At 40.1% G+C, this 14,137-nt stretch overlaps 2 protein-coding genes and 1 long non-coding RNA gene across 3 annotated transcripts in view; 1 reads left to right on the top strand and 2 right to left on the bottom strand.

Moving 5' to 3' along the window:
• Window positions 1–562: 562 nt before the first annotated feature.
• On the bottom strand, window positions 563–8,113 carry LOC111261788 (zinc transporter ZIP1). The gene is made up of 4 exons (XM_022835561.2): window positions 7,727–8,113; window positions 5,094–5,486; window positions 3,795–3,974; window positions 563–3,260 (listed from the first exon to the last, which is right to left on the bottom strand). The coding sequence occupies exons 1-4, from the start codon at window positions 8,111–8,113 to the stop codon at window positions 2,892–2,894; spliced, it is 1,329 nt and encodes a 442-aa protein (XP_022691296.1). The 3' UTR covers window positions 563–2,891.
• LOC147753283 (uncharacterized) lies at window positions 5,500–8,252 on the top strand. Its single transcript, XR_015311669.1, has 2 exons — window positions 5,500–7,034; window positions 7,837–8,252. It is a non-coding gene; the product is annotated as an uncharacterized LOC147753283 (long non-coding RNA).
• LOC111261787 (uncharacterized) overlaps window positions 8,010–14,137 on the bottom strand; it is a 22,134-nt gene continuing 16,006 nt past the window's right edge. The window contains exon 3 of the mRNA XM_022835560.2: window positions 8,010–8,133. The gene's annotated coding sequence lies outside the window, so the exon portion shown is untranslated. The remainder of the gene's footprint in view (window positions 8,134–14,137) is intronic.

The following is a 14,137-nucleotide window of genomic DNA, read 5'->3' as shown; positions in this document are numbered from 1 at the left end:
TCATAACGATGAGTTGAGATTCCGGTGTCACGTCGACAAAAAAACTCTGCCTTTGCCAGTCGGCAATTTAATTTAGAAAATCTAATTTAAAATTCTCGCTCTAACCTCGTATTGATGTTATTACTAAAGAGGGCCACATGCCCCACCAACTAAGATTGCTTAACTTACCAAATCTATCGAGTACCGCTACAGGGTCTACAGAAAATTTGCTCCGCCGGGAACTTCAATCAACAATCAATTCTTTTGTGAATATAATGAGCGAACAGCTAAACAGATCAAGCTTGCTGTGGGCCCTTCCACTTCCGCGATAGCTAATGATTACGACGATAATGGTATGGACCCGAGCAGGGCACACTGGCCTATTATTCGATGCCTACGCCCATGTCGGTACCGTCATTGCTTTTCGTTATCTCATAAATACATATTCTAATAGTGATGCATGTACCGACATCAAAGAAATGTGTTCACAAATGTTCACCTTAGAGGCCGGAAACACCTTGCTCAAAGTTCGGTAATCTCTTGAAAATGTTATGAAAATGATGCTCAGTAAAAAAAAAAAAACTTTCTGTACGTTTTTCTTGATTTGTTTATTTTGAAACGCGCCACAGTAGACGATGATTTATTCACCAAAAAAGTAACTTTTTGCCCCACTATAATCTCTCTTTGTTACCGGTCTACTCAAGCATAGCACATTTATTCAACATTCCGAAAATTCCAAGCTTCATTTAGTCATCCGCATGAGAGCATACATAGCTAGTTCGAAGCACTGGGAAGTACTCGAGAATTTCTCGATTAGTTGTTTAGTGAATGATTATTTGACAACTTTTCCCGGAAGTACAATTTCATCGCAGTTTCAGTGGAAGGACATCTCAAACAGAGGTAACAACGAAGAGTATGCCATATAAAAGGTCGATGTTATATTTCAACGATGATAACAGCAACGATTTTGGCCGCCTGTTTGTTACTTTACGGTTCATAGACCGTATTCCATCTAAATGTAATTGTTTTTGCTTGTGCATAATATTTTCCTAGAATAAATGTAGGCTTAAAAAATAAATGTGTATATATATACCTCTACGTTTTTCGGGTTCGCAACCAACGTAAAAAACGCCATAGGTACCATTCACACACACTACATACATATATATCTTTCTAATGGTCACCCTCAGCGATATGGTTGCTAGTTTTTTCTTCTTTCATTATTTTTATGCCTAGCTTTGTTTATTCAATGTACTGGGATAAACGGTTTTTTAGCGATGGATCTTTAGCGTTATCAAGGTAACGATCAAGGAAAATTCGTTTGGTCACTTACTTATACATGTGTGGATGCTGCACATATGAATGTTTGTAAAGTAACGACTTAAAGCTTTTACGGATTTTGTTTATCCGCACAAATGGAACTTTATTTTAAATAAGACATGCATTGTAGACCACGCTTCCACTAACATGCCTCATTAACAACACGCTTATCTAGACAACATTGGTATATAAAAATATTTTCTTGTTCAAAATAGACTCTTTCCTTCCTTTCACATATACGTCTTTCGATTATCGATTGACTAATAGGTACAATTTCAAATTGAGGAAAAAACTAGCGAGGTGGAACGCTCACCGCGTCATGTCATCAGTTACATAACGGATGCTTTATATCCATTTGCAGAAGCACATTAATCAACAACAAAGCGATCAACTACAATCTTTCCCTTGATCCTATTCGCGCCTCGACCGGTTCGTATAAAACAACATTGTAATAGTCATATCAGTGTGTTGAAAAAGCTTAAAACTAACACACGGAGTTCTTACATTTGCTGCTGTCGTCTTCTCATCGTATGTGCCGTTTACGTGTGTTTGCGATCTTTTAAACAACAGATTTCGTCACTTTTACGTTGGCTTAGTTCTATAAAAGTACTAACATGCTACAGATCTTTCTCACTCTTCGCATTTTTGCCGATAGGCATTAATGCCTCGCGTATACGATCGGCATTAACAACGTACATTCGTTTATGTGCTTCACCGATTGTGCTTCGATCAGTGCTTATGGACATTTAAGCACTGATCTATCTAATCGCCGGAAAAAAAATATTTGGTAACTTACTTCTATCTATAAGTTCGCTTGGCATTTTTTTTATCCCTTGTATTTACTTTCTGAGCGTTACAGCGTCTTAGGCTTTAGTGGCATCCTACTTCGAACTTCATATCTAACATAATAATGTTATATTAGAATATGAAACATCAACTGAAAACAACGTAATAGAAGGACCAACAACGATTTAGCAGAAGCGATATCTCCTGGTATAGGTGCGATGCATTGGAGTCAACTAGGCGCGTTTGTAGTATCGTAGAGAGTAATGCTGTGGCATTGTAAGTCTTTCCCTGAGATTTGACGAAAGGCAAACGATACCATGATCATTTCCCGCTTTAAAGGGAGACAGTTTAGGATCATTCTCGAGTTAAAAGGATCCAATATACGACGAAAAGGCCTATTTCATAACATAAACTGGCAAGTTCTTGTAACAGCAGAATAGCGCAGGGTAGTATTTTTGGCCCCAAACTTGAAAACGATTATTATCTGTTCAGCTTCAATGAATCAGTAGGGGCATTATATATTACTGGTTTCTAGTAGGCGACGCATTGCACTCGGTCCCTATGAAGCGGCGGCCCGACATTAGATTCTCATCGCAAATAGCCAGGTATGCGTTCTTCTAGATGGGCTCGCAAGTAATGCTACACATTCAATCGATTCAAAACTGGGCTGATAAGACCCTGGTCCACCTGTGGCTAGATCTCTCTTGCTAACTGTTTGCCAGGAGCCAAAGTCCACTACTTTTTTGTTTTTCGTTAAAGCCTCGAATAACCGTTATGGCTTTAGTGCGTTTATGTCGTTGATGTTTTTAGTCCTGATCTGGGAAAGTGAGCATAAGGCCAATGATAAGTCCGATGCCGAGCAGGACCATAAAAATCCTAAACAATCGCGAACCTCCCGTATGTCTGGAGTTGAGCTCGTGCGGCAAAATCTCAAAGAATGTTATGTACACAAATGTTCCAGCTGCGATACACTGCAATACACCGTTGACCATTGCGGGGGCGCTATCGATGCCGATCGCAATTCCGATGCCAATTGGCGCCATAGCGGCAAAAACTGCCAAGCACGAAAAGACAGCAATGTGCCCCATTCGCGTGACTGAGCTGACAAGATTTGTCGCAAGGGTAACGGCAATGACGCATTTATGGACAACGATCGCTCCAAATAGCTGAACTACCTGCAACAGGCCGAAGCATAGAACGACATAGCGGTGACTGCTGCTAGCCAACAACCAATTGAACTAAATGTAGAAGAGAATCTACACATAAGAACTGATTACAAAAGTAGTGTAGACCTTTCAGTAGTTCAATGCTAGCGGCAAACTGTTTATTATAATCAAATAACATAGTACAACGAGTTGAAATGGTCTATATAATGGTCTTTTGTATAAAAGCTAGAGCGACTGCTTGCTTGCACTGTGGCAGCAATCGTCCAGATGCTGAATAATATATCCACTCTGAAAATTTCTCTACCTTCAAGGAACTAAGGTTTAGTGTAAGACAGCCAACAACTTCTTAGAGGCGCTTCCTACTTCTTCTGTTAGCTCGTAGAATGGTAATGCGCTTCGTCCGAAGGGTACTCGAATCGAAGCCCCGGAGAGGAATCGTATGCTGCAACCGTTCTTCATCTAAATGTCGAACTAGTGAACATACGCATACGAGCAACCGAATATATAATAATAATGAATAAAATACGAACATATAAAACAAACCTGCTGTGTTGTCGGTCGAAGCCCTATGGCTATACCTTCAAAAATAGAATGCAATGACAGGGCAAACACCATCACAATTGCTCGGAACGCGGAATGACTTCCCGGATCACCGTGCATGGATACCGCCGTCATGCGATCCTCTTCGTCGGTCAGCTCATCAAATTCATCGTCATCCATTTGCTTTAAAGAAACAAAAAGTAATATATTAATGTTAGTTAGCTTACACGATGCAAAAACGTATTGCGTGGATATGCCGCGCGGTTACGTCCCACTCCCATCATGGTTGAACTTTTAAAGGATTTTAATAGGTCTGTGCTACCTCATAAATGCGCAGAATTTGTAACGTTATGACATCTTCAAGTTTACCTCGGTTTGGGGTTTGCAGACTGAGTAGCGATTTCGAGTTTCATTAGTTCCATTAGATTCAGTAAACATCGGGAAGGGGAGTACATTCAGAATAAATATTCTTCTTTTTTTTTTTTTATAAAAGTTATCCATAGAGCCCAATTTAGAACCGAAGAAGCAGGATAGCAAATTGAAATTTATCTATTTATTGATATTTTAGCGTCCCGTTAGCATTACCAAAGAGAATTTTTCCCCGATTATCAGCTGAAGCTTTACGTTAGCTAGCAGATGTTGTTTAATCAGATCGTTATAAAAGGCAAATAAAATAGTGTACCCTGTAGAACGAGTCTAGGCTATAAAATTAGCGAGAAAACTAGTAGTTATGCAACAGATAAACCTTGGCGCCCATAGAAACACATTATGCTCATGAAGCTTGTAAAAACACTTGGTAAAAAATACTTATGAATAACACGTTCTATACTCTAGAATAGAGAATAACACTCACTAATCTTGTCATCAGCGTTATGCCGACCTATTTAATTAACGAAACTAACTTTTATCATCTAACGTTAACGCTTTCAAACATGTGATTATAATAATCTATCATTACTGATACAAAATTTGTCAGTGACTAAAAGAAGTCTGCGCAAACTCAGGACGATGATATTAAACTGTAACAATTCTCAACACTATTTAACGAACAGTAAACCTTAGTTATTTAATTAAGGTTTGCTGTGTGTTGGCTCAGAGATTTCGGCGTCAAAGATGCCAAAACTTCTGCACAGATTTGTATATAGGAGGATAGAAAGCGGTTTGCAAGGGGCGACATGTAAAAAAGGAGAACAGACAAAATTTAGATGAGTCAGCAGATGCTACACGAAATTAATAGCGGCACGTAGAGGTAGGGGAGGGAGGCATGAAAGAGAAGATTGACGTGGTCAGTTGCCATCGTACCCCAACGGGTTTATTCATGCCGCCTTCTAGGACTCCGTCGAGGTAATTGGAAGAGAAGGAAGAAGTGGGGGCCCCATCACCAACCGAAGGTATACCAAATTGGCGTTGTGCATCGTCGTCCTCAACGTCTTGGTCAACGTCATTCTCATCATGCTGACTGTTTGGATGAGGAAGATCGTTTTGGACGACGGTGACACCTTCGTTGGCTAGCCTCAGCGCTTCATCGGTTTGAGCACAACCACCGACCTCTCGGTTTGTCTGACGTTCGCTATCATTCATCGCCTCCCTGTGAATCGTTCCATAATTAGGTACTGGCGCTGGGCCTAGGTCGTCTGCTCCACGGCGCGGACCGTGACTGTGGCTGTGGTCCATGCCACTACACGAGTGAATGAACTGTAATTGACAATACGATACATGGGATTAGAAAATGGAACGAACTAATAGACATGTTTGCTTCAGCAAATATATTAACGTTTCGTTGCAATGAACCATAGCGAACATAGTACCAATGACCACGCAAGCCAAATGCAGTATAACGTTACCATGGCAACAAATCATTTAAGCCAAACCCTCAAAGACAACTTATTTTACTCTTTTTTTTTTAAATTTTTTTTTTACCTTATCTTAGGTAACTAGCGCTCGTCGGAAATACGAAATTATATTCGCCAATTAGCCGGAACATGAGACTGTAATGCCACGATCCCGTATGGGGATGTGACAGGCTAAGCCGATGTGACAGGTGCTTACGAGTCTTGCAACACCTACATATATTTTTTCTTTTTAATTGTAAGATTTCCCTCACTTGAGAACGTATGATTCTGGTACTAGATAAGAACTTTATTATTGAAATACATTTTTTCTATTAAAGATGAAATAATTGAGCCAGTAAAAAAGAAATCTGAGTTATTTTGATTTCTATTCTAGAAGTAAAGAAGTTTCTGTCACGCGCAGCTTTTCTACGGTAATATGCTTGCCATATTGGTCATTATTAGGGTATCAACAGAGAAACAAACGAAACGACAGAGCACTGACAAAACATAAATGAAAGAAATAAATTATTAACTTACTTGAAAACTAGAAAGCACACATATAATACTCTTCGATTCAATGTTATTACCCAATTGGACGGCCAGGCCTCAATATCTACTGCAGACCATTACATTTTTGTCGCTGCTGATATGCCTAGGTCCATCTGTCGCCAAAGCATCGTGACATTCTGACATCCGATGTTTATATAGCGCGCTAAGCAAGCATTTCTAGAAATTATTGAGCCTGTCCGGACTAAACTTGTTGATGTATTTTTTTATTTCTTGTTTAGGTGACAAAATAACAAATTTTTCAGGTCTGCCTGCTGGTAAGACCAACCGTGGGGATACATAACAAATCAGATCACCGATCCTCAGGGCGTGTTACTAACTACAAACTGTAGAAGATGAGGGTACTCGTTTATTTGACCACGAGCATGGGCATAATTCGATTCATCTCAATGCAGCCTTCGACAAATGCGTATCGCACCACAAAACCTTTTTGCCTATAGGCAATAATAATTAGAAATGAGCAGATATAACAGGGCCAAAACCGAAAATCTTTCAAACCAAAAGAATAATTCGCGCCGGCAAGAAGCGGCGGAGGAATATCGTGTCGAACAGTTGTGAGTAGGCTAGATCATACGTCGACTCACAAGGTCATCGTAACAGACACTACCAGATCTCAATGCTTTATGAATCTTAACCATATAAATTTTGATCGTTCGTCTTTGCTAACAATAGTAACTTTTCGTATAGACAAAACAGTATCTGTGATCATTTTGTTTCCAGTTTGCTTTTCCCGAGAGCGGCTGTAAGATGCCTTTAAGGGTACTTTCGAAAGCTAGAAAAAAAAAACTAAAACGTATTTCTCTATAAAGTGTGTTGAATAATGAATGCCTCCAAGATGAAAAAGGTCGGTAATCATTTATAAACTCTAGTAAAAAGCGGTCTTCTTAGTAAGGATTTGTGGAAAAAAGTTGGCAAATTGAATGTGTCTATCGTTGAGAGTTGTGGGTAAAGGGACGTTGTCTCGCCCGAGAACAACGCACTTAGCCTAGCTACTCGGTATAATGTTGTTTTAATCTATGAAGCTTTAATCGAAGCAACGATTACTAGGAGAAACAGAGGAAAAATATCATTTCCACTTTAGGGAGTTCGTAATCAGGTTAATCAGATCATTTGCTAGACTGCGCGGAAAAGAAAAAATTTAAACAGCTATGCGGGTGGCGAAAATTTAAAAAGTAAATTTTGTCGTTACATCGTTGAGATAAATTTGCATTATGTGCTTCTGAATAAGCTATCACAATGATGCGTGCGCTGAGTTCGGTTACACCATTAGCAAAAAACGGCTTGTTTTAAACTACTGCTAAAATATGCCTTAGATTAACGAAACTAATCACTAAAATTGAGACTTTTTTTTTAGTGCACGTAAAGGATGCGCAATTTTTTGCGTCAATTGCATTTCGTTGTATCCAAACTACTATCCTAAGTCAAACCGTCATTTTAGGAGATATTTAAATCAATGATAACGTATAAATACGACACTTTTAGCAATTAAAAGTAAATACTGGTGTGCCTTTACGGTACAACTCTTCGTATGTTTACCTGTTCTAAAATGAGCACGAGGAGAAATCCGGCGATTATTATCGCATAGGGCAGAGGTAAATTTATGTCAATTTTAGCATCAACGAGTGCGTTGTCCATTTTCTCTGTAGCTTCCGGTATTAGATGCAGGAAACACGTGGCCAGAAATACACCGCCGCCAAGGCAGGATAGTCCTGTGAGAACGTGGCGAACCATGAAACGTCGGCTGTGTGAGCGGCGCGACAGAAGCACCGGAATCGAAGCGAAAAGCATTGTCCCGCAAAACAGTCCGAGCGCAATACATAATTTAGCCATGTTTGGCTTAATCCAGTTGCCTCCACCTTCGACGCCATCGTTTAAGCCAACTATGGTCGTGTAGTCAGACATCGCGGTAGATCTCAACCCCATTCAGCACTGAACGCTGCCGCCTAAAATCAAAGGCAAACATAACGAAACGTTTGAAGCAGGAACACGTACAAAGGAGGGAACAAGGTTGCGCATCATTAATAAATACACAAATAAAATCAATGTTTCTTTCTTTGATTGACGTCACTCTCATCATTAATATTCAGTCATTTTTCATTGATTGTGTTTTATTCTGACAATTCAATTTGTGTAGTCCAGTTGTATGCTCATTTGTGAGTCCTTTGTTCCACTGCAATTCACAATGGGCTATTTTGACTAAGATAAATTTTATTTAGATGCATATTCATGATGTTATTTTTTAGAGTAGTAAATGGAACGTAAATACGCTCAGTATTTCTAGAATAATAAATTGATTAAAAAAAAAACTGCTACAAAAAAATGCTGTTAGCGTAACAGAACTAGTTATCATTTTGACGATTCGAACCATATTGTATTGTACACAAAACAAAAAGCAAATTTGCCTGTTGCTGGCTCACTTACGAAGCCACCTAACTTAAATCACTTTGTGGCACAAATTCGGTAGGACGAATGGACAAATACAGGCCTAGACACCTGGTCAGGGAAAATAGGTTGAGATTCCAGCACTTCACGATCTCAAGGATGCCGTTGGTCCGTTCCTTTTCAGTCAGCCGCAACTTATCGCAAAATTTCTACAGACAACCATTATTTTATAAGCCCTTAACGATAACAATTCAGTATGCTGTTACAATAAGCATACAAAATCTACAGATATTATTACAGACCGATTTGACCACAGTTGTTGGCTTACAGCCTGTACACACTTACGACCCGTGCGTCAACGAAGCAAGGTTACGGCTAGGCTAAACGATTCGTCCTAATAGAGAAGAGGCCTGCTTTATGCGTAGTTTTATTTTCAAGCATGAAATAGTCATCATATTTTCAACGCAGGCTACAGCGCCGTCAGCGCAGAAGTGAGTTCGTGATAGCAGGTGCTCTATTGGCTACAATTTGTCATGTCAGCACAATAAACGTGATAAAAATTTACGAAGACTGAACGTTCCTAAAACGTTTGAAGGATGCATGTATATTTTTGGCCTTATATTTGTAAAAGTTACTAATAACACGACAATTAAGTATCATGAAATAGCAAGGCTTCGATTTCAGTCCGTATGTACAACGATAAAGGTAATAGCGGCCATTTTACAGTCCTCACTGTTACATAGAAAAGAGGTAGTCACTATGAACAAGTGGATCACAAATCCTTTATATTATCGTTTTTATATTTGAGCTTGTCCTTATTCCAGTAACTGACTAAACGATACTATACTTACCACTTCTACGGTCTGAGTTTTCTGAATGGTCAATAATCTCTGTTTCACAAGAGCAAAGAACTTCACAACGTCTGAAAAATAATTACTGGAATTGATAGGAGAGAGATCGCTCCTGAATTGAATCATTCAATTTAAACGCATGAACATTTGGCAGCTACTAACAGTAACCGCTTACCCGCGTCGACCCAACGTCCGTTCATCAACCTAACATGGCCTCTTATGGCTAGTTGAGCTAATCTATGTTACCTAGCATCAAGAACTACACATCAGAGCTAAAAAAATGATCGCTGCTCGTGGTGTTACACCATGCCTTTTGTTTTTTTTTCTTGAATTGCTTTATGGATTTAACCGATTCAGAGTATCCAGTCCATAGGCTTAGCTGTCTTCACCACTATTGCCAAGGAATCGCTACTAGGTGTAACCGATGAACATGTAGACGATAAGCACACGAATAAATGATCACATTTTACGAGGATCTTCCCATCCAAGTCATCGTAAAATTGTCGTCCGACATGCTAGCAATCGTCAATATCTTTGGGTTATTACATGGGGCATTCCAAAAAGGTTATAGATGTTCCGTGTAAGTAAGAAGCCCGACGAAGCGATCTTTAATCTGCCCTACCTCCTGACGAAAATCACCTGAGATGAAAATAACAGGATTTTAAGCCGAGCAGAAACGTAAAGACCGAGCGACTGTCTGAAGCTGACTGTACAATCAAAACCGAAGAGGCTTTATACTTTACAAATTACGAATGGCCTTTATCGCTCTTTCTTATCGAAACTATGATGAGATATTGTTAGTCTTACAAAAAAAAGATTTAAGATTACATAAGGTTGAAAATAGCCCGACAATTCCAAAGTCTACTATTTAGGATAAGGGTATATAAGTGACCATTTAAGGTAGATCTTATTTTAGAACAACAGCAACAACACCTGCACCCAGTTACGCTGGGAAAATATTACCTAAAAACATCATGTTCGTTCCATTCGACTATTCGTTAATTACTGGGGGTTTGTTCGGCGGCTATGGCACATTAGGAACCCATCGTACAAATGATGATCCGATCTGTTCGGTTACGACTTCTGAACAAAAGGTTCGTTTGGAGGTTAATCATAGATCGCAAGATCCCTATAGAACTCCACAGAAGAGAGGTAGACATTGTCAAAAGTTACATTCGTTTCAACATATGAATTCTAGACATTAACTCATCATATTAGGCCATGGCAGACTTTTGCAAAAGGATATAATTCGACCTTTTTTTCACGTACTTCAATCACGTATACTATTCTTCATTCGAGAGTGTGGTCCACAGTCAATTTTATTAACTAGCAATGCAATAGTTAAGTAAAGTTAACAGCTACACATCGGCTGCGGATTTTGCAAAATTGAAATCTAGATTAATTCATCACCTGTTTGTGGCTATTTTTTTTCAAGATTCAATATAGAGATTGTTTTCGTGGTAACAGTCACGTCCTGTCAAAGAGGTCTAGGTATAATCTGCCTGTAAAATCATAACTAATATCGTATCACATAACTCATAACAGAATACAAAAGTTTACTGTATTTTAACTTAGCTCCTGTACAAATCTTTGCAGCGCTCTTTTAATATATATAGAAAACGTATATCTATCTATATAAATAATCCCCATCTGTTTATATGAAACGGTATCCTTTCATGAATGATATATGATCTATGCCTTTTTTTTTTTTAATGGAATATTCTGTAATGCTAAGATTTATGCTGTAATGTGAAGAGGTAGGATCGATCCTTGTCATCCCCATGTCAACACACGCTAATGATGACGATGATGATGATGATGATGTCAGGCAAAAATATTTTGATCTATTATTATCGTTGTCGTTATCTGACTGTCAACTTACATTCTGTCTGATAGTGTATAGGTCTGGGAAGGCGCATTTATTTTTTAAATTCGTTGCAGTGTTCATGGAAAGCATTGTTGTTGATTGAGCTAATAACGTAACTCTGGAGGCAAACAATAATCAGCTATAATTTGATTTCAAGGTACACTCATCCTACAGTAGAAGGACGAAATAGTTCGATGTTTGTTGCACAAAATACGCCTGGGCTTACGGGACAAACTGGATAGTAGGCTCAAAAATGTTCGTAGAAAAGCCGGACGAAAATTGGTATCGATATTCATGTAAACTATGTGCACACATACGGTTGAACGAACCTCGTTGAACCAGAATGACACTAAGATTGAGAACGCACAAGTAACGCATTGTCTAAAGTGTACACACGCATACGCGTTGACACCAGCCGCACTCACAGACAGACAGACGCTCCGAGGTCGGAAACAATCTCGGAAATGCACAGATGTTCTTTTGATATATCGCGTCACACGGTCACAATCCACATCGTCACGATTAGCAAATGCAAAAAATAACGACAGCTAATAACACCGATACCGCTGTAGCGTCGCCATGCGCCAAACTGCATCGACACCGTACAATACCATGGCCAACCGACACCGATAGCGGCAACCGCATCTGCAACACCTGTCGACAGGAGGATTCCGTTCAAAGATTGAATAAGTGAAAACTATACGATCACATGATCTTTTGCCTATATTCCCCGTCCGCAGGCGTACGCCCCCGTTGTTGTCGACTGCTGCTGCTATTGTTGTGACGTTAAGTTTCTGCTCGGTTAAGTGCGGCTGGCCACACGCCGTCACCGCTCCGTGACACTTCTTCGTCGTTGTCACCGCCGTTACTATTACCGTGTGCTCACCGCGATTTGCGTTGGTGCTACTACAAATATGGGAATCCAATGGAGCATGGTGACGGGGGACTCTGCAATGGTGACGCTGATGCCATCTAATCCTACGCTAATCTACGAGTTTGGCTTACGGCAGTCCGAGCCTCGTTGGACCATGGTCGCCACATGCAGCGTCGCGCAGTTGTCGAAAACGAGAGCCAGACAGCAACAATCACCGCGAATAAATAAAATTGCAGCAACGCATTGTCTTATTCGACTTTGCATCCTCAAGCAAGGCTCCCATCCTCCTTCTCCTGTGACTCTAGCTGAGTGCTTCCCGAGATAATAAAGACGTTAGGGTTGTTGGGGCAGTGCGGCTTATCGGTAACCGCCTTAACAGAGACAGACAGAAACACGTAATCGTGAACGTATTCTATGCTGCTCCCGTCGCTCTAGTGATCGCGATAGTTGATGGAAATAAAAATGACGACTTCATTATTGTTGCTGCTGTTGTTGTTATTGTTGTTGTGCCAATGGTGACGTTGATCCTTAGCGGGGGCGGCAGTGTCGAGGAGCAAAAGGCAGGTACAGGCGGGAGCGGCGGAGGACTGCACAACAAGATAAATGGCAACCAATGAGATGAAGTGATACGCGACGAGGCAAGGTTTTTGGATGTTTTTGCGATCGCTTCTCATCTCGAGGTGGAAGCTTGTCGCGTATTTAGTGTGTGGCTGTTATGGCTGCCACTTGTACACGACTACGCCGAGTTGTGCTGGTGTGCGTTTGAGCGCATGAGTGCGGTCGTTCGCGCCATAGCCGGGGCTGGTGGGCCAAATCTTATGTGCAGCATATGCTAAATGTCCGTTATGCTGTTTTGACGTCGCTAGCCAATGAAATGATCCCCGTGTATGCTCATTGCCTATCCATCTTCAAGGCCATGACACTGCTATATTTTGATGCGGGCCACTTACTGCGGCCCAAAAACTAATTGTCTTAGCAGTACGATGTAAGGACAAGGATACAAGGCCAACGAGATCCCTTAATAGGTGGCTCAGTGAAAGATAAGATTTCAAGATCTTCTACCATACAGTTAAGGACTTTGTCGATTCGCTTTGGCGGCGGGCGGGGGGCGGCTAAGTAAACATGGCGGAAATGCAGTGACCTTATATATTTTCCAGTACCATTTTGCATCTAATAATCTCTAAGCGGTGCAGGCATTTTACTAGTTGCTTAAGAAATTCATAAGTCGAAGTTACTGAACGGAAACAGGTTATACTCGTACCGAATTCAACCGACACAAATATAATAAGAAATAGCCACATATATTTAGATCTAGTTTTATTCGAAGCGGTTTTATCCGACACTGGCCGGCATGTTTATTGTCAACAGATAATTAACACCGTGAAATGTCCCACTGGCGACCATGTAAAATGAAAATATAGTAAAATGTATTAAACTACGTTGAAGAATACAAGTACATTCTACCTGATAATTTACTATATTTGTTCCGCAACATTTGCTATATACTGGCGTAATTGTTGTCCTTTTCATCGTTATTAACACGCTTCTTGTTCTTGGTAACCGCCGTACAAACGATATGTCGCTTTCCTTCTGTGCTACTACTATCGCCCCTTCCTTGTCAGCTTCAGATCTAATTTCAACGACATGATCAAGTGAATATACGAAAACCTCGCCTTCTCTTTAGCATTTACAATCCGTGAAACTTTGCTTCCAATAATGATGTACAAGTGTGGAACTCAATTGTGAGGGATTAGCTGTTATATGGCTCGTTGCTATCTATGTCACAAATGCCAAACCTAAACAAGAAGTGCAATTATTTAGGTTTAGAAGTGCTTAGAAGACTATCGAAATACAATGAGCGTCTGTAAGATCGCAAAATCGTGAAACATTTTCAACGACTCTTCAAAACAATCTTATCCGCAGCTGGAGATAAATCGAAACAAACTAATGTTATTTTGAGTTAATTTCTATGA

Source organism: Varroa jacobsoni, unplaced genomic scaffold (assembly GCF_002532875.2).
Source record: "Varroa jacobsoni isolate VJ856 unplaced genomic scaffold, vjacob_1.0 scaffold_596, whole genome shotgun sequence".
Classification (NCBI taxonomy): Eukaryota; Metazoa; Arthropoda; class Arachnida; order Mesostigmata; family Varroidae; genus Varroa; species Varroa jacobsoni.
The sequence above is the reverse complement of the archived record's forward strand: the minus strand, read 5'-3'. Positions and strand labels throughout refer to the sequence as shown.

Excerpts from the sequence above, each read along its gene's own strand:
- LOC111261788 (XM_022835561.2), bottom strand. The coding sequence starts at position 8,113 with ATGGGGTTGAGATCTACCGCGATGTCTGACTACACGACCATAGTTGGC. Across the intron at positions 3,975-5,093 it reads GCATGAATAAACCCGTTGGG|CAAATGGATGACGATGAATT; the intron begins GTACGATGGCAA and ends GTTTCTTTAAAG. Across the intron at positions 3,261-3,794 it reads TTCGACCGACAACACAGCAG|GTAGTTCAGCTATTTGGAGC; the intron begins GTTTGTTTTATA and ends GGCCTGTTGCAG.